At 46.9% G+C, this 24,770-nt stretch overlaps 1 protein-coding gene across 2 annotated transcripts in view; it reads right to left on the reverse strand.

The window, feature by feature from the left end:
• Window positions 1–1,905: 1,905 nt before the first annotated feature.
• PLD1 (phospholipase D1) overlaps window positions 1,906–24,770 on the reverse strand; it is a 44,696-nt gene continuing 21,831 nt past the window's right edge. For both annotated transcript variants that reach the window (XM_018079237.3, XM_018079236.3), the window contains 11 exons: window positions 22,639–22,767; window positions 22,177–22,295; window positions 21,908–22,021; window positions 16,501–16,611; window positions 15,747–15,835; window positions 12,275–12,388; window positions 11,091–11,143; window positions 10,053–10,187; window positions 8,139–8,292; window positions 7,414–7,528; window positions 1,906–6,877 (listed from right to left, as the gene is read on the reverse strand). In XM_018079237.3, the coding sequence (XP_017934726.1) occupies window positions 6,653–6,877; window positions 7,414–7,528; window positions 8,139–8,292; window positions 10,053–10,187; window positions 11,091–11,143; window positions 12,275–12,388; window positions 15,747–15,835; window positions 16,501–16,611; window positions 21,908–22,021; window positions 22,177–22,295; window positions 22,639–22,767 (1,358 nt within the window). In that variant the 3' untranslated portion in view covers window positions 1,906–6,652. The remainder of the gene's footprint in view (window positions 6,878–7,413; window positions 7,529–8,138; window positions 8,293–10,052; window positions 10,188–11,090; window positions 11,144–12,274; window positions 12,389–15,746; window positions 15,836–16,500; window positions 16,612–21,907; window positions 22,022–22,176; window positions 22,296–22,638; window positions 22,768–24,770) is intronic.

Genomic DNA, 24,770 nt, shown 5'->3' on the forward strand with positions numbered 1-24,770 from the left:
TCGAGCATTTCACTCACAGTGCTGTTGTGATTCAAGCTCTTCAAACCTTCGCTCCACCGCATCAGCGCTTTGGAGAAGTACTTGAAAATGTGAAGAACTGGCACAATTGCAGAGAAACTAAAATAAATTGATTTTTAGCAGTGAGAAGAAACCTGTTTCTTCGTGTACCTTTAGACCTGGCTCACAAAACCTTTTCTTTCTTTCTTCCCTGCTTTCCTCCTCTACACAAAAATAACTACAGCCTATTAGTGATTTCACACACACAAAGGGCTGGCACTCATTAAAAAGTCGACGTGTTATTGAAAGCTTGGTGCATAAATGCTAATGAAGGGCCAGAAAGTAGATGTGCCAGGTGCTGGGGTGGAGGAGAGGATTCCTCCTGCCTCCAGCACTGGATGCCTGTGGATACATCAGTGATGCAGGAGCTGACCTGGGGGATGAGGCAGGAACGGCCTAGGTGCAAAAGTGGCTGGAGAAATCCATCCTGGAAAGGATAGGTTGTTAAATGCACTGGCAAGGGCACTTTGTGCTCAGGGTATGCGTGGGCTGCGTTCCTGCTCAGTGAGGAGCCATCAAATTGGAGGCTTTGCAAGTTGTTCAGCGAGTGAGCGCTCTGGCTGTGGGAAAGTCAAGGGGAGTTCTGCCATCGTGTTCCTGCCTCCCTGCAGTCGGTGCCAGCCACAGCCATAAGCTGGTGTTCACTTCTGCCTTTAAGGATGGATGGGGATGAAGTCGTGCCCTGTGAAAGCATTGTCCCCCTGTGTGTAGGAGAGGGAAGACAGCAAAAACAGCAACAGTGCCCTCAAGTTGGGCCCCTACTTGAATCCCAAACAGAGCACTGCACCAGCTACTAAAAATGAACTCTATCCCAACCCAAACCAGGAGAATCATATAGAAGAGGGAAAGGAGCCTTCCTACAAAGTGATACCTGAACTCTCTAGATTCAGGACCACTTCCAGTTTCACATTACTTTTACACCAAGATAAGCTCACACTGTGATCCCACAGCTCTCCTGCACTGCTCACACAGAAACCAAGCTGGCAAGACAGAGCCAGTAACACAACCAGCCTCTGTTGTGGCCGCCCTGTGTGAGCCCATTGCCCACCCTGGTGCCAGCCAGCACCCCTGCACCCAGCACCTCTGCACCCAGCAGTGCCTGTCAGGTCCCACATCGCTCCCACTCGTCACTATCTCCACTTCAAGAGATGTGAGTAGGATGCAGGAGGCACAAAATCAGTGTGGAGATGCCAGAGTGGCAGCCCAAGCCAACGGTGTCACTTAGTCTCATGCCTCCTACTGACCCCCTGCCTGACCCTCTGGCTCTGTTGTCTTGGTTTATTGTGTTTATTGAGGGCACAGATTGGGTTTGGAAGTTCTAAAGATGCGGAGAGCCCTCTGGCATCTGAGGAAGGAGATGAAACCTAAGAAACGGAGAAGTTAATATGTTTTCAGTTCACAAGAGAGCTTGGAAATGCCACTGATGCTTTATTAATCTCTTCTGCCCCTGGAGGACAACAGGCAGCTGCTTCTTCCTCTGTCTCTGCTGAATTTCCTTCACTGGAAGTTAAAAGAGACAGTGGCAAGTTAATTCTATTTTGGAGACAGAGCGTTTTTGTCTGTGCCTTTCATAATGCTCTTGGATTATTAAAACTCCTTTAAAACAGGATTTTTTAATCTATTTAAGAAGTCCAATTTTCTTTCTATGCTGCTTCACCCCAGCAATTTCTCTCTCCCAGGAAAACCCAAAATACTCAAGTCTAGCCGTTTTTATTGCAATTCTAGGCCTTTTCCCATCACATCTCAGCTGCTGGGGTAGCACTGTCGATGTACAGCAAGGGCAGAACTCAACCCAAAGCAGGATGAGGCCACAGCCCCCCAAAACAGGCAGAAACAACACCAAAGCCAAACGTTCCAACATGATGCTCAGTTGTATTTTCAGTCCATTAATACACATTCATTTACCAGATACAAATGGAGTGGAAAGGAAAGCGATCATTAGCAGGAACAAGGATACAAAACTCAATTCCAGCAGCCTTCACAGAAGGGATATTCAGTGTCACAGCGGCACTGTCGGAAGGGAGGGACGCACGGAGACCTGCGCTCACACCCCAAGTGGAAGCTCTCCTTGTGTGGATTAGTGTAGCTAGAGACATGATTTAAAAAAACCCCGAACAACAACATTCCAAAACTGACTTTGACACCTTTTGTCATTTCCCTAGTGTCAGGACTAGGGAAAGATGGAATTATTTACACGGAGGAGATTTTATGGAAAGACACTGGAAGGTTAAAAATAGAATAATCACAAATACTGGAAAATACAACAAGAAAGCAGGCAGGCAAAGGAAAATAGGAAAAAAAAGTGACACCCCAAGAGGATCATTGCATTCAGTGGTCGATGTGCAGTTGGTGGGGCTGTTCCACTTTGTTACACTTAGATTTACAGGCTGGCCTTGATTCACTGCCATGACGTTATGCTCCCGGTTTAAACTGGGATACTGCAAAGCTCCTGGTTTCAGCAGGATCTCAGCAGTGCAAAGGAGACTGCTTGTTTGAAACCATCTGCAGTACAAGTGCCACAAACTGTGATAGTGTGTTCACATCTCGTGGGGCACCCAAGAGATGCCAACCTCTGCCCATATCCTGGTCTGGAGACCACTGGCTTTCTTCCCCTTGGCCACCACAGCATCCTACCATGAAAGGCTCTGCTGCTGGTGGAGAGGTGTCAGCTTGGATCAGCATGGATTTGGGTCTCTACATTCTGCAGGAGAGGGAAATGGCATTATCCTACAGGACTATTCAGACTTACATATCAGTGTCTCCACAAATGCAGCTCTGTGCCCAGACAAACCCCCTGACTGTCCTTGTTACAAGTGCACAAGACTCATTACGCTGAAATAACAACAGCAAACCACATCTGAGCAGGGATTGATTGTACAGGGATGTTCCCTTGGAAGGAATACAGATACTGTAAATTATTCATGGCAGGGTCCCAGGAAGGCAACACCTGCACCAAGGTCCTCCCAGGGACAGCACCAGGACTGCAAAATCATGTCGTGAAACCTGATCAAAAGAAAGGAAGAGGGGAGCATTGGGGGTTTAATCCAGCAAAGTTCACACCAAGTCAGGGGACAAACTGAGACCAATAAACCAAAAACTGAGCCCAGCACCTTGCAACTGCCATGGAGCACTGGAGTGGTTCTCCTACAAATTATTTTTTAGTACAGTTCTTGCATATGATGACATTTTATCCCTCATTTTTTAAACCATGCATTAACTTCACAGTGAAACATTTATCCAGTCCAACATCTATAGAACAAAACATGTATTTTAAAATATCAGACCATTAAAAAATAAGGAAAGGAGTGTGAGTTCTCAAAGTGGCACGTTAAAGAATAAATTAAAGGGAAAAGAAGTGTTCTACTCGGGTTGAACTACAAAATAAAGCCTGAGCCTGGGAGAAGTTCTCATTTCCTACAGTTCTAACAAATAAATGTCACAAGAAACAGCTGACATTTCTGGGGTTGCTAGTGCTGGAATCCACAGCACTTGTTACAGCACTGGGTATCTGTGGGCGACCCTCTCTGGTTTGAAGGTGTTGAGCCCACGCTGGTATGACGGACTAAAGTAGTGATTGTTCAGGTGCAGAAATCAACTCTCTCAAGGTGTTCAACCTCACAGGCTTCTTAATATAAGAAACAAACCTGTAGCTGACAGGACCCATGGAGCCAACTCCTGACAGCACAGCCCGTGGTGTGAACGAGTGGGGCCTCCACTGGGAATGGCTCCAGCCCCATTGTCTGTTTGGGGCGAGCAGTGCTGCATCCATGGGGGATTTGGTGACCCCACGAGCCCCTAGGGATGTTGGGCTCTCTGCTCCATGCTGAGGCTGCTGTGCACACCCTGCTTGCATTTGAACGTTACTAAATTCCCAGTATCAGGAATTTAGCACCAACACAGGGAAGGGATGCTCAGCATGGCGCCTCTGTTCCTAAAAAGCGAAGCCTCCTCCCACACAGAGAGCCAATGTCAGGCTCTCTGCTACCTCAGTAATGAAAGACCTTCTTAATTAGCACCTTTCCATACAGAATCAGTCAATTAAATCTCCCTCCATGGCTCTGCTGTGTCACTGAGGACCAGCAGCCATCACATGGTGGGCTGAGTGTTGCAGAACCTGGGTGGTTTTTCCCAACAGCAGCCTGGAAGAGGGGGGAACTTAACATCCCTGGAGTTAGGAAGCCCCAGTAATTAGCTATCTACCACTTTAAAAGACAATGTAAGGATAATTTAACAATTACAAAAACCTTTGCTAATATGAGGACGGGTACAATAAGAGCACTTGGAAGATGACAGGAGTCTTACATTTCAAGGTTCAGTGTACGGGTGGCGGGGTTGAATGCTTCCTTCTCTACTCTGAACACAGATCTGTATGGCTGACAGGGACTCTCTGACAGGCTGTAATTGTTTGAAGTCAGCAGCTTTGTTCAAACTAAAACACCTAAAAACATCAGGAGAGAAAAGCTCCGAACCTGATGTGAAATAAGAAGACACCTTTGATCTTTCTTGATCGCAAATGGTCAGGGCACATATTGCTCTGGCTCTCCAGGGGGTGAACCCAGGTCAGTATTTTTAAGAGAAAAAAAATGAAGGGAATGTACTTCTGTGCTTACAGCATGCCAGGTAAAAGCATCAACCCCCCGGACTCCAGTTCATCACATAAAATGCTGCACATGCACTTCTAACAGGTGAACCAGACTACAGATGCACCAACGAAAAAGGAGTATAACAGGCAACTGCATCTACAAAACACAAGCATAAAACAGTGGAAACTGAAGGAAGGGGCTGAGACTGGGCTGCCCTGGAAGAACATCCTTATTCGGGTTGTTCCTTACTCGGGTGATGCAGCAGGTACAGAATTAGCTGGTGCTTCTTTACAGGTCTGAATGCAGGAGGGAATCAGCTAAAATGTGATGCCAGATATGTTTTGGGGATAGGTAGGTGACTGTTGGGATTCTTTTCCAGTTAAAAGCAGGTGAAACTGTTGGAAGAGCCAGAAAAGGAAAAAATAAACTTGCCTGTGAACTAAAACATGGCTTCACCTGGCCTTTTGTCTAAGGAGTGTTGGGCACAGGTATAATTCAGCTAGGGAAAGGATCCCTGCATGCAGGGGCAGCAGAGGAGCTCAGCCTCACAATCCTTCAGATCCAAGTCTCCTCAGGCATTTCTCATGTTCTCTCAGTGTTTGACACAGCACTGCTGACTGCCAGGAACACCTCTAGTTGGAGCTGGACATGAAATCAGGAGACATGGCTCATTGCAGGATGGGGGATAGAGATAAGGGCCAGGATGGTGCCCACCACACGAGGTCCTAATCCAGGAACAGTAGTGTTTTTCCCAGGGATGCTGTATTGAACAGCTGTTGTGCTGCACAGGGAGATGCAAAAGAGCTTTGGAAACCATTTTATGGAAATGGAAAACAGGACTGGGCATGAGGAGTTTTACCTCTGCTTGGGAAGACACGTCCTGCATGACTGAGCTCAAGATTGTGGCTGGTCTAATAACAAAGCAGAGCAGAGACAAGGCTTTGCCAACTGCTCCCCTTCCCCCTTGCATTCACCCCATCTACAAACCACGTCAGCTCAGTTTGAGCATGGTGTCAGCTTAATGGCCTTTCTCTTCTTTTAAATAGGGAGGAAAGGGATGGAAATGAAAATCTACCATAAACTGCCAGAAAAATGCATGAACGGAGGGCCCCGAGTGCAGAGCTTGGTTTGTTCCACGCCAGCTTTTGAGTTTCTGTCCCATTACACATGGTGCCTTGCTTTCCTGTGGCTCCAGAGACCTTAGGATTGAGCTGGAACCTTGATCCTCTCCTCAGGAAAGCCATCACGCACAGTGGGACCAAACTGACGTGCTGTGTGTCTGCAAAGGCCAGCAAATTCCACTGATTTCCAGCGCCTCTGGCTGTGTTGAGACTGCCCTTTGCCAAGCCTGAGGGCTGCTGATTGCTCCAGCTGCAATAGGAAAAGGGTTTTTTTCTCCCAAAGGGAAGAAGAGACCGAAATTCTGATTCTGATACAAGATTGTTAGTCCGTTTCCACTTAAGAAGGGAAACACCTACACTTGGAAAGCTGTAGGACAGCCCAAGGCAGCAGCAAGTGGCACTTCCCAACAGCACCAGGGCTGCACAACATGCTCCGACAGTGTGTGAAAGGGGTGAGATGGGGGACTCCAGTGAGCCACAGTGCAGATACCCAAAAGCCTTAAAAAGCACACACAGCCCACGACTCCTGCGCATCCACAGCACGATCACAGTACGTCTGCAACCACAGGATACAGCTGGCAGTGGTAACAACATCGATTGGGATTGAGTTCCTGTCCTAGGAAGTGGCCTGTGTCCTTTAGATGCTCAGAATGTGCCTGAAGAAGTAACTCCTTCAGAGGTTAAACTTCTCATTTGCCATCGTCTCCAAGTCTTTCTGCTCCTCTCCTTTGCTAGTGTCGATTTGTTTCATGTTCCTCCACCAAAATCCCTAAGAAAGGCACGTTAGCTTGGTGGAGATGTTTTTCGCAATAAAAAGCTTCCCAAAATCCCATACTGTTCATCAGCTCTCCTGAGAACAAGACTTTAAAAGGAAAAGCAGTCTGCATCTTCTTAAGTCCAAACCTCCATGGGTACCATGGACTCCTTTGTTCCGACCGAGGGAAGCAAGTACTCTTCCTCCAGAAAACGAAAGGGGAATTGTACTAAAAACCCACGAATCTTTTTTAATTCTTCTGCTGCTTTTGCAGGATCATCATTTGCTAATTTGGGCTTGCTGATGAAATCACGCAGTTGGGTTAAATTATTCACCTGGTCACTGGGAAGGCATCGAAACACCTGATCAAAACAGAAAGGAGGAATGGCCTGTTAGTGCAGGGGAAATGCTACAATGCAGAGTTCCTGAGAAACACCAAAACATCCAGTACAAATTCCCCAGAATGGGAGTGACTTAACAGCCCAAAGAACAGGGAGGGAAGAGGTGTGTGCCTATCCACGATACCACTAGAGCAAGCAGAGGGGAAGCTCCAAGACTTTTTCTGATCATCGCAAAAGCTCATTAAAAGACAGAAGTAAAATTTGCTCCTGCCCCAGTTACACTGTGACTGACTACAAGTAATAAGTACTGATACAAACAGAAGGAGAAATCAGATCTCCTGCCTTCATGGGTGCCGTCACATTCTGAGGATACACAAACTCCAGTTTCTTGTTCACAGCTCTTGCATCCAACTTTACTCGTTCCCTCAAAGCATCTCTGAAGGTCCAACCCCAGGAGCTGGACCTGCTTGCCCTTGCCCTCCCTGTGCTGCTTTTCCCGTTGGCATCTGCTGCCTCCATGTGGGATGGAGAGAGGGGAGAGGCACCACGTTCCTCACCTTATCAAAGATGGTGGCATTGCGAGCTGCTGTGGAAATCCACACCTCCTTGAAGAATTTGTCACATACGGGATCCTGGTGTTCCGGATTGAGATCGGAGCCGCCAAGGACAACCCTGAGGAGACAAGGGGATGGATGCTCAGGGAGGCTGAAGCATTGGGCACTCCCCCTCTCTTGAGAAATGCCAGGAGATTAGAAGTTTCCTTGGGACCTGCCAAACCCTCCCAGCACCCTCCCACTCCCATCCCCTGTGACAGTCTGCCAACTGAAATGCTGCTCCATTTTCTCCTTTTTTTTCTGCGCAGTAACTGTCCAGATGGGAAATAGGGTAGCGGGAAAAAAAGGAAAAAGAAGAAGGTCTTAGAGAAAATATGGCAGTGTTGTGGGCCAGATGGCTGCTCCCAGTGAAGAAACTTCCATTAGAAAGTGACATTGCTACCCGAGATTGAGAGAGTGTGAAAACGGGATGTGGAGGGGAAATACCACTTGTTTATGAGCTCTGCTAGAGAAATCCTGGAGAAAAAATGATCTGTGATGCCAAGCTGCTGAGCTGAGGACAGGAGCAGCGTGAGGAAGGCCAGTGAAAGAGCACCAAAACTGGGCTAAATCCAGGCCAGGCAGCACTAAAATTGTTGCTCTGAAAGGCTGGGGGCACGTGTCACCCTAAGCAAGCCCTGCCTGCATCCCCACTCCCTGCAGTGCTGGGCCAGCCCCACGAGTCCCACCTGAAGCAGCGCAGCCGCAGGGACTGGGCAAACTTCCCAGCGCTGTATTCCTCCCCGTCCATCACGGAGGGGACGGTCTCCGTGTCCTGCACGATGATGGCCATCTCGCTGTCCCGCTTCCCCAGCATGCTGCGGTCGTTGATGTTGGCAGAGCCTGGGCAGGGGGAAGAGGGAGCACAGGCAATGCCCCACTGCTGCACGAGAGCCCCCATACACCCTCCATCACCACCCGCCACCCCCGGGCCCTCCACATCCCTCAGCTCCATGGGGACCATCCATCACTAGGGAAAATCCCAACCAGAGGGCTTCCTTCTGGAAACACAAACCCTGAGTAACGGGATTTGGTGGAGAGGAAAAAAAACCCAAACCACTAATTTTTGCAGGATTCAACAGCTCCAGGCTGGGAAGAATGTTAAATCACAGCCATGCCCAGGCCAACAATTTCAAAAGTTTACTCTCTATATAACTTCCTAGATGCTTCTGCTGAAGGAGCCACAGCTTTAAATGTCTTAACTGCATTTGGTTTGGATGCCAAGTTACCTGAGACAGGATGGGTTCTGTGGGTAAATCACAGAATCCCAGAATGGTTTGGGTTGGAAGGTACCTTAAAGACCATCTCATTCCAACCCCCCTTCCATGGGCAGGGACACCTTCCACTACACCAGGTTGCTGTGGAAGGCTGTGCCTTTCAGGGGGGTTCTGCTCAATACCAGCTAAGCCTTTGTCCCCCAAAGAGGTTTCTCTGTCCCACACAGCCAGCAGAAGGCAGGGGGTGGGGGAAAGGATCTCCAGACAGAGCCGCAAGAGACCCTTGTGGCAGCAGTTAGCCATCAAGCCTTCCCACGGACTGGATTAACTCCAGGGGAGCCAACACCTCCAGAGGAAAAACAAGCTAAGCCCCTCTCCTTCTTTTCACCTCCTGCATAGTTGCCCCAAGAGCATCTAATTTCTGTGCACTCTCTTATGTGAAAAAGGAATGACACTGGTGCCCTATCCCCTCACCACCCAGATGGATGCAAATGCTGTGTAAAAATCCATCCTCAGGCTTATAGGTATAGAAAATAGAAATTCAGAGCTGTCCTACGCCCCCAGACCATCCCAGTTGGAACAACACTGCTCCTGTTTTAATATCAAACCACCTCTGAGCTGTTGTGCACACTGGAGATGGGATCTGGCCCCTGAGAGGGTGCCAGAGCAGCAAACCTCACCATAGGTCATCTGAGACCACAGGCTGGATCACTGCTTTGAAGTGGGGGAGTATTTTGACTCTTGCAAAATCTGGTATTAAATTATTTGTTGGCAAAGTTTTTGCTGCTGCTATAACAGCTCAAAAAGGGCTTCTTTAAAGAAACAGGCTGAAATTCTGCTTTTCTGCTGCAGTGTGGAACTCTGAGCCTGAACTGTCTCATCTTTGCTTCATGTTCTCATAATAAATATGTTAAGAGAAACGGATGAAATAATATCTATTACTCCTTATAGCATATTGCCCCATTCTTAGGAAACAGAGCTGATACATGACACATGTTGTCCAAACCTTCCAAATTTTTCAGCACATTCTGTTCTTTCAGGAACAGATGACAAGTCTCACAAATCTTCCTGCTCGAGCAGAGTTTGATACAAGACAGATGGACAATATTCCCTGCACTGGGATTCTCTTCACGGTTACACACAGATTTAAAACCATTTTAGAAAAACAAATTAAATGACAGCCCTCCGAATCCCTTCCTCCCTCGTGATGAATTTATGAGGTTGGGTTTTGGGTTTGTTTTTTTTAACAGAAAAATATTTCTCAGCAAAGAAATGACAACATAGAAAAGCCCATGGAACCACAGCCTGCACTGTGCTTGGGGATGGGAAGGGATTGATCCAGGTACAACCCAGTGGTCCAAATCCTTCCTGTAAGCTCCTGCTCACCGATTATAACCGTGTTGTCATCAGCAATGAGCAGTTTGCTGTGCACATAGATGAGCTCCGTGACTAGTTTTCCTTCCAGCTCTGCATATGTTCGAAGTCCACAGAATGATATGTAGTTTATCCACTTATCTCCAACTGAAAATTAAAGGACAACAAAAACGATGGGATGAGGGAGGTGGAAGAGAGAAGGAAAAGACCCTCTTTACATAAAGACCCACATAAATAACAGTTCGCTTTTCACTTAAAAAAAATAAACAGATAATGGAAATAAGTTTCTTTAAAAATAGACTTCAAAAGCTGCCTGTGGGCTCTCAGTGTTGCTCTGATTTGCTGCCTGTTCAGAGACTTCCACTTCAGCGAGAATGACCCCAATCTCCCTGGCACAGCACACAAGGGTCTGAACATCTTAAAATAACTGGACTCTGTGACTGTTTTTCTGCAGATCCTGCAGAAAGGAGGCCGGAAGCAGGTGTTTTGTTCATGCACAGTATGGAAAATGTGTCCTACTTGTGTGCAGGTCAGATTTACACCAAGACCTAGAACAAATGAGGCATTATGCACATTCCTAGAGTTTGTGATACATGGGTTTTCATGGTACTCTGATTCCCAGCAGAGCAAATTCCAGCAGGCATCCTCGTGGCAAGGAAGCAACTCAGCATCCTGCTTAGGCAGGTTTTTCCTCTAAGTGTTTCACAACTGCCAGAAGCAAACCCTGGGTGGGATTCACAGGGGATGCTGAGGGCTCATCGCTCCCAGAAGCGTGACCCCTCTCAGGACATTTTCCAAACAACACAATCCCGAGCAGCTGCAACTGTGCCATGCTCCTCCCTGGGGTGCTCCCCTCCTCCGGATCGGGGCTGCATCCAGGCGTGAAGTCTGACAAGTGGCCATGGCTCACATGACCCAACAGACCTCGCCATGGGATGACGGTTCGGAAGGAGGTGGCTCACAGCCCCACGAGTCCAGAGCATGTGGTGTATTACGTGTTACAGCAGTAACAAGACTAAACAACACAGAGGAGAGGAATAAAGCTCTTACCACCCTCTGCCTTCAGCTGAGCCAGGATTGAGTTTTCTCCTCGGCACATAGTCCTGGAAAGAAGGTAGGCAGCCATCAGCACCACTGCGACTCGAGGCAGCAGCATATGCTGGAGCAGAACCAGGCAAGGTAAATCACAAACACAGATGCCTCTCAAATACCCCGTGCAAGCAGGAGAAACAGGGTGCTTCCAGAGCACATATTTTTTCCAAATAACTGTTGATACATCAAGGACTGCTCATTTCCTAATGGAGCTCGTACCAACCCAGCACAGAAACTGGGGAGCATTTTTGCAGTGATGGTAAACGTGTGACAAACAGAGCTGCTACCCTGTGTGCCACTGGATGTGTCTCTGTGTTCGGGATGTGAAATCAGGTTAAGAAAAAACATCAGCATGTGCAGAATGCCATGTCAGGGAGTTTGTGGGATTACGGTTGGGCTGGAAAAGCCACAGCTGGCATCTCACTGAGAAACAACCAACCCAAGGGCAATTTCTCAAGACTCATGGTTGTCCCTGCAGAAAAAAGCTTAGGCAGAAGGGTCTGGTTAGGGGGACATTTCCCCCTTCTGGTTAGGGGGACATGCTGCTTCCTTCCTGCCCCACTCATCCTTCTGGAGGTGCTGCAGGACACCTGCAGACCAGGGAGATTTCACTCTGGGGGGAGCAGCAGTCTCCATAGGCTGACTGTGTCCTGGCCATACCATAACACAGCAGCTTTCCAGTAAAAACATTTTGCCTTGGGCCATTTTGCCTTCCTCTACAGCCTGTTCCCAGCACAAGGGCTACCTGGCACTGCTGCTTTTCAGTCCTTGCCATGAGACCAGCTGGGTTGCAAGTGCCCCCCCAAACATCCATCCCAGAGCAGGGGAATCACAGTGGGGAAGATGCCACTTCCTCCATGGGGCCAGTGGGCAGAGCCAGGCCAAGTATTGTCCAAAAAGACAGATTTGGAGACAAATCCTGGTCAGCAAGTCCTGGCTGGATCAGCTAAATGGAAAAAAATCATAGAATCATAGAATGATTTGGGTTGGAAGGGACCTTAAAGGTCATTTTGTTCCAACTCCCCTGTCATAGGTTGCCCAAAGACCCATCCAACTTGGCCACGCTGATGGCAGGTGGGGTCTTGAGGACCCCCCACAGCAGGGGGAGGTGTCCAGGGAGGTGTCCAACAGCCCTGCAGTACCTGTAGTTGAAGTGCATGATGGCCTGCAGTGCGTTCCCCCCGCCAGTCGAAATGTCTCCTTCAAACCCAGGCAGCAGCGGGATCACCACATACACTCGGAAACGTTTGTTTTCCCTGAAATGACAGTTTGGGGGAGTAACAGCCTGGAAATGTTACAGCTTCATACAAGGTGAAATCCCCTTGGTTTCACTTCCCCTGTGCTGACTGACTTGGTTTCCACCCAAGGTTGCCACACAAATTTTAACGGAGCAAAGCATCAAGTGCATTTCCAGTTTCAGGTCTTCATCACCCACCATCAGTACTTCCATGAGTGTTCCTTCAGGAGGAGAAGGAATACTTTACTCTCAGCAGACAACAAAAGAAGCTAAAGGAAAAGAACCACATTTTCATGGACGTTCAAGGGAAGGCTAAGTATTTTACAGATTGTGTCTGCCACTACAGAAGTTTGTTTTGAGAACCCCAATAGCCCAGTCCTGCTGATACTAGTGCAGACTGGAGCACACGACTGCCTGACACGGCACAGTGAAGGTCACAGAGCTATCACAGGCAGAAATCCAAAATCTAACCTGACATTCCACTGCCTCCTGGTTTTCAGAAGTCAGAAACATCACACACAAAAGGTGGAAAAAACTCAAGGCACAAGCGAAACGTTGATCATTCGTGGAAGGCAAGTATGATATGATACATCAAATGCCACAAAAACTCAGTTCCAGAATTCCCCTAAACTAATCCACACCCTAATTGGGATCCCATTTGGAATAAAAGCTACAACCACGGCATTGCTTGGGGCTTTTCTCAAAGCCGACCCCTGGGTTTTCTCCACTGACCAAAGCCAGATGCATCTGCTCTGCCAGCACTTCCCAGGTGCCCCTGGATGCTGTCAATTCCCTGTCCTGCACCCAGAAGGAGGAAGAGGAGGATGATGCTCCATGGAAAGGTGCTGCCACTAGATGGCAAACACAGTTTAAGCAGCACAAAATCGCTTCGGGAGCAGCAGTTTGAGGATAAGCCAGTCTGAAGTGTTCGTTAGAAGTATTCCTTCCCAGAGCAAGCCGTGCCTGTGAATTTAAGGGTGTGGCAAATGTGAAGCACTGGGGCCCCATCTGAGCTGTGACGGAGAGACTGAGGACCTGAGTGTCTTTAATTTCAAGCAACGCTTCCTCCTATCTGTGCTGTGCACTGCAGACTGGCTTTAGTTTGCCAGCAGAGCTCAGAAACAGTGAGGACTTACCCATACACAAGAGACTGTGAAACCAAGTCTGTTTATATTATGAAAGAGATCTACCAACAAAAGCATTCCCCAAAAAGCAACTTGTTTGTCTAAGGCCAGTGTTTATGAAACTGGTCAGAGAGCCACCCATGAAAAAAAGAGGAAACCAAGAAAAGAACATTATTAATAACATCAGTAAAAAATATTTAGTCTAGAAGAGTGAGAAGTATACCGGCTTCACTAGAGACTTTAATTTACAGTTAAACATCTGTGTGTCACCTACACTGTTTTCCTGGGGCAGTTTGGAACATGAGCATTATGATACAAACCATTTAGGTCTGAATTTACTTCTAATCTTAGGCAATGCCAAGCACTCTGGAGTGTGAAGAATTTGAACCTTATATTCAGTGAGAAATCACCAACATTAATCTGGCACAAAATTGGAGTACTGGCATAAAATTGGAGTAATACAGAAGTGAGCACCACATCTGGAAATGGGTCACTGAAGAATCTGTGTTAGACTTTTTAGTATCCGGACAGAATGACACCCATTACATAAACTTTATATAACAGGAAAATCTTAACAGATTAGCTGGAGAATTTGCTGCTACCTCAGCAGCATTGCTAATAGCAGGCAATTGATGCAAGGGACCCGTGGTAATCAGTCCCCAAAGGCAGGAAAGGCAATCCAGAGTGGCTTCCCAGGGGAATGCTGATCAGCACAGAGATCATCGAATCCTAGAATGGTTTGGGTGGAAGGGACCTTAAAGCTCATCTAGTCTCAACTCCCCTGTCATGGGCAGGGACACATTCTCTGGGCAACCTGTGCCAGTGCCTCACCACTCTCACAGTATAGAATTTCTTCCCAATATCCAATCTAACCTTGCCTTTTTTCACTTAAAGCCATTCCTCCTTGTCCTATCACACATGCCCTTGTCCAAAGCCCCTCTCCAGCTCTCCTGTAGCTCCTTTAGGCACTGGAAGGTGCTCTAAGATGCCATGTCCAGCTGCCTGAGAGCCTTGAGGTTGCAATGCAAACACCAGCAACACCATTTTCAGCAGCACTGGCACCACTCCTCATTTACCCTGGGTGAGAAAATCCATCCCATATTTTCATCTTTAGCTAATTTCAATTAATTTGGGTTATGAATTGCAGCTCACACAGATCACAGGAAACTCCACCCTGTTGTTAATGGCACAGCAGATAACACCCGGGCCCTCCCAGTTAGAATAGTGCTCCTCTTTCCGTAGTGCCTCCAAACAAAGCCTGGCTTGTAGGAGCTCCAGAGACCTTGCAGATACCTCCCACACCCCAGTGGCTGACTCTATGAGGTTGGGGGCCTTTACCCAAGTAAGGAATTTCCACGCTCAAGTGCCAAAAAAAGCAAAATTTCTGTGACCCTGGAGAGAGCACATCTAGGAAAGCAGCCCCTTCAAAGCTCTGGACAACTACAATATGGAAAAAATAATTAGTGCAAGGAATATCTTCCTTTGTGCATGGTGAAAAAGCATATGAGAGATGAAGAAATTTAGGAAGTTTTCTGTATATCAGCCCAGCAAGATCAGGATACTGTTTTAGACCACAAAATATATGTTTCTAAAAGATAGACTCCAGGGGAGCAACCTTAAGCAGGGCTGCCTAGGATCAAAGTGAAGACAAGCTACTACTTGTGGCATTAATGTTATTGTGGGTTTAGGTGTGCTGAAGCAAAAAGAGTGCCTAAAACGTGGTTGGATTTGACCCATCCAGGAACAAACGATGGTCCCCTTGCAATGGCTGGAGGTTGTGAACACCCTCTAGCATGTACTAGAAAGAGTTATTCAAACAATAGCTGAACCCTGCAGTTAAATCCTCAAAATGTCTTTGCTTCCCCCATTTGAAGCCAATCCTCTCTATAGATGATTTAAATAAACCACAAATCCCAGTTCACCGTTCCCACCCATTCACTTGCCTGACCACCCAGTTGAAGGCAGGTTGGCTATGGAGCAAAGGTGTCACTGAACTAGAGCTTAAAGGACTTGACTTTAAACAAGTTCCATAGTTAAAAATACATTTGCATGAGGCTAAGTCCAGAAAACCACTTTCTGGCTGCAAAGAAACCACTAAGGAGTCTCACTGCTGTGAACACAAGCAGATGTTCAACTGCATCAGTTCTGCATTGGTACAGCTATTGTACAGCTGTGTCCATTAAGGTGTTATTTTGCACCACACCGTGGAAATGCATCTGGAAGACTTCCACTGCCTTGTTAAGAACAGGTTACCTGTGAGCTTTAAGAATCCTCTGAGCAATTGCATCGCCGATCTTGTTCCAGACAACTTTGTCATCAGCACAGCTAATAAAAAACTGGTTCTGCAGGAAAAGCAAGCAAAGCTACTGTCAGATGCTGCCAGCAACCAACCAAAAATACTTGCATGCTTTGTTTCAGACCAAGAGCAACTAAAGATAGCTGGGTTTGTGTGCCATTGGAGTGGAGGCTTTTTTTAATTATGATTAAATGATATGTGTGTCTGTGCTTGTTTAAGGAATGAATTGGTCCTTATTAATCACACTCCTTAGAAAGTTCATGTAAAGAGCAACCTAAAAAGAGGCTAAAAAAAAAATAAGAGAATAAGCATCTCCATTCAGCCAGCACTGAGTGTCACTCTGACACAAGAGATTCCTGCAGTTGAAGGCTGAATGGATGAAGAACAGCCCTGTGAGTGGGAGGTTTGGGCATGCACAGGGGACACTGCAAAGCCACAGAGGGGACAGGAAGACTATTGCACAGGCCATGAAAGCTGCTGGCAATTTTGCAAATAGCCTTATAAAGGAGAGGTCTATTTTTTCCACCTCATGGTCAGAAGGCTGTCAGGGTAAAACCCATCAGTTTGGCCTGAAGACCACTGAAGCTGATGGAGCTCTCTGAATTCATAAAAAATTAAGACCAAACCTCAAGAAGTAGAATGACCCTCCTGACGGAGGCAAGCCATACCCAGAGGATCAGGACCCTCCTGCTTTCCCCTACTGCCACTCACTTCTATGTAGATGTAGTGCTTGCTGTTCTCTATCACGCTGATGTAGGCCTTGTGGATGGACTCCTCGTGGTATTTGATGCCAGCTGACCAGTCAGCAGCAGAGCGGATCACCTGGAGAGCAAGAGAGTAACACCTTCAGCTCAGCCCACCCAGAACACACCACAGCACAGCAGCTGAATTCCTCGAGAGGCAATGCTCTGCCCTGGCAGTGTTCACCCGTCAGGATTTCACTAAATAAGGTAATACATGCGACATTCGTGCTGCATTTGTAATCAGGAGAAAGAACATTCAAAACTGGTATTAATGCTTAATGTTTTGATTAAAGACATCAGTGGCCTGTTCTGTTGCTGTGTTCCTGCCCTCTCCCACCTGAGCACGTCCAGATGCAACGGAAGTAGCACAATGGAATTTTGTTCTTGCTGAAGGGCTTATGATAAACTGCTTTTAAAACAACCTGAATTTCCAAGCTTTAGGTGTGCACATCCCATCAGGGACCTCCTGCCCAACACTTCAAAGCTAGCCTTCATTTGGGTCAGTGTGTTTTTCCCACAAACAGCCTGTACACAATCATACACTCAGTCTGGTAACACAGGCCTTGTATTTTTGTCTTCAGCACTCCTGATCATTTGTTTCTTCTGCCAAATTCTTGCACAAGCCATCCCATTTGTGATTACATGACTTTTAAAATTTACAGTTCAGCTGCCCACGTTCATTTATTAGTTTTTACTGGAAATCCACTTTTAAAGTAGATCCTGCAAGATGCCCTGGGCATGTTCAGCCCCTCCCTCCTGCAGTTTTTGTGCAGGAGAGCCAAACCAATATGAGAAACAACCTTTGTTCGTGCTCTATGCCAGGCTGAGCAAGCCCCACAGTGACCAGCATCCTATTCTCCCCAGCCAGATATGTTGTGGCACCTCCTCCTCCTGAACTTTGAGTCAAGAGGAAGCCACACTATGCCCCAAGTGACTTCTTCCTAGATGGAAATGTAGTTTTTAATTAAGTGTTGGCAGAGTACGTGCTTGGGAGAAACAATTACTCATGATTAGCCTCTGTCTTTAAACATTGTCAAGACAAAACCATAGAAACAATAGCCTTAAAAATATCTCAATACAGCCATTATACCAGCACTCGGGGTCAGTCCCAGACAGGACAAGATCCAAGTGCTGAGGATCTGTGAAATGTGTGTGTTGGAACACACAAAATCCTGATCTCTTGGGATCAACCACATGTGGGAATCAACCACTTCTTCCTTGGAAATCCCTCCCATGGATTTCTTCTAATTCTCCATGTCCAGCTTCTGCCTTGCTCCATGTTACTCCCCCTGTTCCCCCAACATCCCTGATACCCTGTCCCTGAGCTCTGCTGGCCATGGCATGGCTGACGACTCTCAAGGGCTAATTAATTACCAGTAAGAAGCAGCAGGTAAGGATTTGGCCCTTTGGCCCAGGTGCTGCTTTCCTGAACCAAATCAATCCTCTTGTCTCCGGAACACCTCTGGAAGTGGCACTGATGGCCATTGCTGTTAAGGAGCACACAACTCCTGAGCTAATTCCTTCACTTGGACAGAAGGAGTTTTCTCCCAGAGGTCACTGAAGAACAGACCCTGCAACTCTCCTATTTGGCTGCTCTCTTGGTCAACAGGAGGGAGCACTCCTTTCCAGCACCATGGCTTCCCAGCACATCATCCACCTGCCCTTCCCTGCCTTCCTCTTCACTCCTCCACACCCCAGGCTGCCTGCTGTTACAGAGCCATCATCCCTCTGCCTCATCCCAAAACAATGTCATGGCTCATTCCAAAAAGCTGGCACAGCATCACTCAAAAAGCTTATGTCAGGTGCAACCTCAAATCCATGCGTGGAGGGAAGAAGAGGTGTCAGAAGGTGCTGGCTGGGACAGCAGAATGGGTGTAAAGTGTTCCAGCTTGGACCTCAAAGCTATTTTTCATAATTTTAAAAGGTCTGCAGCCACAGGGGCAGGTGAGGAGGTGGCAGGACAAGGCCACCAACGGCAGCATTGCATGGGTGCAGCATGCATCCTAAGGAACCAAAGCTGTGGCACTCACAGACACATACACACACCTGGAAAGTTTCTTAAACAGGTCTTCCCATATCACTGATGTTCCATCTCACACTTCTGTGCATCTCTCCTTCTCTGTCAAGGTATTTAAAGTGAGCTGGTTCAAACCCAACCTATCTCCAAGGGAGAAAAGGCCTCACACTGCCCAGCAGAGCACCTCCCATCCAGAGCTGGAGTCTTCATGCTCCTGCCTCTCCCCTCCCCTCCCTTAAGCCTCTCAATAGCTTGTCATCCCTTTAACTTCTCTAACCGATACAGGGATAATAAATGTGATGTTTGCTGAGGGCTAATGCATAAACCCCAAACAATCTGAGCTCTCACACAGACTTCAAAGAGGTAAGGGCGTTAGCTGCTGCCAGAGCATTAAATTTTCATTGCATTTCCATCAGGAACGGGATGTTGCCTCACCACGTCACATCTTTTGCAACGCTGGCTTTGGCAGATAACTGCAAACTCTGGAGTGGAAATAGATGGAAAAAAACCTGGCACTGCCTCTGGCAAATGGCTATTTGACTCCTGCAAGAATCAATGTACTCTTGCAAAAAGCATGTTGCTGTTGCTAGCAAAGCCCAGAAGTTCAAATGAAAAAAGATGAGAGACCATTCCCGACTCCTTTTCTTCCTTCCCAGACTGTACCTCCACAGCCTTTCCCACGCACACTGCATTCATCCTCCCTGCCCAGGGGAAAGCCTTGTCAGTGCTGCTCCTGCTATCCCCACCCTCCAAATATCCTGCTCCTCTCCTCTGACAAAGGAGAGCAAAACCAGATGGTACAACGAGGTTGGAATCTGTTGCTGACAGGTCAGTGGTTCAGGCTTGCAGCAACATTGCAATCCTCATGGATCTTTTGTGTTCTCCCTTCCTCTGATCTGCCCACAATTGAAGACAGATTTGCAAACAAGGCTCAGAAACAAGAAACCCAGCAGCCAGGCTTTCCTCAATCACCCCACAGTCAAGGACAGTCCTGGGACAATGGATTTTACCTTAGGGCAGTAACTTCTGCCTACAAAGTCCCTATACAGCATCAAAATGAGGATAATATGAGTTTGGTTGTTGGCCAGTCACAGGATGCAATATCAAGAATAGGAACAATATTGTTCTAGTTTTTCTGGATTAAAAAGCTGGTGAAAGATTTTAGGATATCTGCTTATTTCTGCACTGGCCTGTACCAGTGAAAGGAGATGTGAGCACCTACAACCCTCAGCTGTGAAACTAATAAAGGACAGGCAAGAGGTTGATATTCCCAAGACTGGAGGAAAGAAGCCACACAAGGGTGCCCTGATGCACACCCTGGAAGCTCCAGAAGAAGGCAACCAGGAAGGGGAGTTCAGACCCAGGCTGCAGGTGTCCTGTCTCCCCACCTCCTGAATCAGCCAAATCTGAAACCTCCATCTGGAGGTGAGCCTGAGCCACTCATGGACCCACAGTGCGACTTCAGGGATGTTCAGGGCACTTGTGTCATCTGGGGGCTGATGGAAACCAGGCCAGTGTGGGCATTTTGGAGCAGACAGTCAGAATTTCAAAATCTCTGCCTCTGAGCTCGAGGAGGTTACCCAGAAATCATAACCCAGCTGCAAGCAGCCTGGGGACCTGCAGCCAGGCAGGGCAGATAAGCCCCCCCTCACTGCTTCCACGGGGCTTGGTGCTCCAAGTGCTCTTCCCCACCAGTTTTCCCTCATACCAGGAAGGCTGGTATATAGCAGAACAACATGTTTTCACCCTAATATCATCTAGTTTTATTTATCTGGCTACATGCAGGGCTGGGCTACTCTGACGGATCTCTAAAAGCTGCAATTTGACATAAATTAGCAATGAGCAAGGTAGTTTCAAATGAATAATTTACAAGACAAACCTGCTCCTTTTTTGCTGTTTATGGCATCACTGAGAACAGCCCCTCATTTCCTGGATGTATCAGTTATTTGCAATGCCCCAGAAATGTGGTGGCCAGGCTAGTTTTCCAACAGCTCCCCCATCACTCAGCACCGGTGTCTGGAGCATTCCACAGTCACCATTTGAGCTCCAATCTCCTCTCCCATGGGCTTATGCCCTGAGCCAGCAGCTCTGCAGTATGGACTGAAGGGAAGTTGAATCTGTGTTGTTCTCAGTTTAATTTCTCCTTTGGGAACTGCTTCCAGTTCTGTAATCAGTAGAGCTTAACTTTTTGCTACAGCAAATCCCATGATTTAAAAGTTGCAGCTTATCTTGTGGTTAGAATGTGCTCAGGGGACACAAGCCCCATCAATTCCATGAGAACAAGACTTCCCAAGAAGCTGGTGTCACAAACACAGCCAGGGAGGCATTTACAGCCACAAGGAAGCACACTGATTCCTGAAGGAGGCTATTTCCCAACAAGCTGCAAGCATTGCTTTGGAGGCTGATGTAAAACACCCCAGACTCCTGAAACAAGATCCCTGTGCTGGCCATCCCTCACACCATGCAGGGAGGAGCAGACAATGCCCTGGCAACCCACAAACCCAGAAAAAAGCATCTTATTTCACTAAGCTTTCGCAAATGTTGCTGTTTTCTGGGCAGACCACTCCTTACGAAGAGCAAAAGCATGCATTTTTCCTGGTTTTGGTCTAACTACTCTTACTTCATACATCTTTTATCCACACAATGGTTTTGCTGCTTCAGCATAACTATTTTGACTTTGTATTCTTCAACAAGTTCGTATTTCTGCTGGGTAGCAGGAGTATTTAATACATGCACTCAATAGAGGTATCTTGGCAATTCTGACTGTGAGGATGATTGTCACAAACGAGACTGTGGGCTGACTGTGTGGAACTGCACAGGACCCACAGGGCTGCCTGGCTGCCTAATAAAATGCAGATGAAGTTCAAGGCAGAAAACAACAGCCCCAAGACTCCAGTTAATGCTGGGCTCTTGCTGACCACTGCCCATCTCAGTGAGGCCTCAGGGTCTGGTATACTGCTCTAAGATCTGAGATAAATACTCAGTGACTCAGTAACCTCAACCCATCAGGTCTTCCCAAATCATAAAAAACAAATGTTAGGTGCTAGATGAAGAGCAGCAGAAAACAAACCAGAAAACCACACAGCTATACAAAGTCATGGTGTTCCCACAACTTGAGTACTGCATACAGCTTGGTCCTCTTACCTCAAAGGTGGAGGTATAAATTAATGCTTCTCTACTGAAGGAGTTGCATTATTTTATTGTAATTGAAGATCTGAGCACCTAATCTGTGAGTTAAATGAAATAAGAGTTTTGCATTTTATAACTCAAGTTTTGCAGAGGGTCTGTCAGGAATCAACAGGATGATGCAGAACAAGCTCTGATAAGAGTGTGTGAGCAGGAGACCATCAACACCCACCTGGACTGTGGCAGGAACAGCATCAGGCACCTGATACTTCAACTCATTAGCAGTTTGCTGAGATTTTGGCAACAGGAATGGGTAGGACAGGGATCGATATTTGGGCTTCATAATCTGCGCAGGGGAAAAAACAGATAAAAAAAATCCTTGAAGAGATTGCAACTTATCACAATAACATAAAGAAATAAAATGCATGCCTACAGAGGGTATGTGGATGATGCAGGGCTGTGTTTATCTCCATGCCCCCAGCAGTGATGCCCACATCCCACCTTGGTGAAGTTCCAGCGCTGGATGAAGTGCCGGGCGACGTCACGAGCGGCTTTGCCGTGCACCACGGAGGAGATGTCATGCCAGGGCATCCTTGGGGTGGTGTATCTGTCAATGAAGTCTACAGGAAAGGAAAGCACATTTCAACTTCCTCAGACAAAGGACAGGAATGTGGAAAATCGCAGCATCCCCTTCCTCTAACTAAAGTTTCTGGGACACAGCACTGAGAGCCAGGCAGGTGACTTATGCAGTCACCTGCATCCACAGGCATGGACCATTACTTTCTAACTGGCCCTAGAACCTCTCAAAGTGAGTTTTGCTGCTTCTTCCTGGCAGCCAAACCAAACCAGCCTCATTACCTCTGGCTTAGAAGCACGAAAAATATGGTTTGAGACTGAAAAGATATGAAAGAGAGTTTGGGGGAATGCCAAGTAAAAAGACTTCCAGGGTGCAAAGGCACTTACCAGCAAAAGGCTTGTCGAGTTGAACCCAGTCTTTAAAGACAAAGTTGCAATAGTCTTTTCCATGCCAGAACCTGGTTTCCCCCAGCAGTTCACCAACACCTGTCTTCAGGCTGCGGATGGATCCTTTATCTGTCCCGGGCAAACAAAAACACAAAGACATGCTCCAAAGTCACGGCCGACCCTCACACATGGCTGGTGAGAGACTCACCACTACAGAACAGCACTGGTGGGACCTGCCAGTCCCAGGCAGCTGAAGCTGATTTCTCCCTAGTCTTCCTGTTGCTTTCAACGGATGCATATTAATATTTTTTCTTCCCTATTTTAATATTTGTTATACAACCAAAACAGGTTATATGTATATAAGAGTCTGTTACAGAAACAAAAAGCAGATGCTGAATTCTTTATACACTGGACAAAAAAAAAAAATCACCCTATAATCATTTGTCTTTCCCCAATCTTATGACACCTGGATATTCCCATCTGGCAGAATTCACATTATTCATATCATCTACTAAATATATTTTAAAATACTAATTAACTAATTCCACCTTCTCTGCTAGAGGATTTATTACTTTGCCTCTCTAGCAGGGTGTATTTCCTCTAACAGAACTAGTCTTTATTAACTAGAATGAGACGTTCATGTTCCCTCATTAAGTATTGTGGGTTTACTCTGTTTATTTTGCTTTTTCCAAATAAAAATGTCATCTTTTGATACAAGTTTACATGTTGAACAGGTTCCAAAATTCACCATGATTAAAAATGGTCTAAAATTTTGTAGGTAGGGATACTCCCTCCTAACAGGATCCCTTTTACAAAGTACATATTTTTGTGCAGTGAACTCTTATGGCCTAGACCATAAGAAGTTAACTGGTATTATCTCCTGACCCTGAGAGCAGCCTTCACCTACAGTACCAAATACCAGCGCAGTAATTTTGTAATAACATGCCAGGAGCACATTAACCTGACCACATCACCAGGCAACCATAAAACAAACAAACCATAGAACCCCTTAGCACAAAAAAACACCCCTTTCAACACTCAACAAAATATACACTGGCAGCAGCACAAGACTAGGTTACACAAAGCAAGCCCTGCCAGCGCTGCTGTGACCCCACTGAGCCGAGCTGAGCCAAGCCATGCCAAAAATGCCATGCAGCAGGTATGCAACACAGCTGCCCTGGGGAGCTTGAGCTTCTAGTGAGAGTCCAGGTGGAGCTGGGGAATTGCTGACTCAACATGCTCGAGTGGGACTGGGTGGGATACACCATCCGGCCAACACACACTCCGTGTGCCGAGCTCCGATGACTGTACAGTGACTCACGAGTGAGCATGAGTGACCACAGGGGAGACTGCACATCACTGCCATGAAGCAATGGAAAGCCCTGGTTACCTGCCACTGCTTTGTAACCAATATTTCATAATTGGCAATAAATGCCAAAGAGGAAGGCATTTGAAGGAGGAAGATATTGAAGAACTGCTCCTCACTCTGTACCAGAACTCAGGCATCTCGGTGAGGTACCACATTGGAACAGGGCCTTCCGACACCCATCTGGAGATGGGAACAGCTCAGTGCTCACAATCATCCAGGTCCCATCTCAACTGAGTGTGCTTTCCTTGATTTTAGTTAGGGGCAAAAGAAGGAACCCAAGTCTTTGTCGGAACATAGGTCTGACAGCAGCCACTCTGCTGTTTCCTCTCTCTGTTTGCATGTCTTCCCGCATCAGGCTTACTTTTAGAGTATCCAATGCAGAAGTTCCCAGTTCCAGTAACAAGCCCCTTCCTTTGCAGAATGAGAGCTGCTGAAATCATCATATATCAGAGCCATTTCCTCAACCATTCCCTGCTGCTATTACTGCAAATTTTTTGTTTGTTTATTTCTTTGGGTTTTTGTTTGGATTTGGGTTTGTTGTTGTTTTGGTTTGGGTTTTTTGATTATTACTTATTTATGATGCAGTACTTGTAGTTTCTGGAGAAGGCTCTTCTGCCAGGATGCCCGCAGAGGAGGGATAAGGATGATGGGAGAACAACAAGCAGCAAAGGCTGATCCTGGCACCCAACCTAACTCTCACCATAGTTATAATGCAAAACTAAACAGCAGCTAAAGCCTGAAGGGATCTGCCTTCCTCCACTTA

This window comes from Manacus vitellinus, unplaced genomic scaffold, assembly GCF_001715985.3.
Source record: "Manacus vitellinus isolate BGI_N305 unplaced genomic scaffold, ASM171598v3 scaffold_45_pilon, whole genome shotgun sequence".
Classification (NCBI taxonomy): Eukaryota; Metazoa; Chordata; class Aves; order Passeriformes; family Pipridae; genus Manacus; species Manacus vitellinus.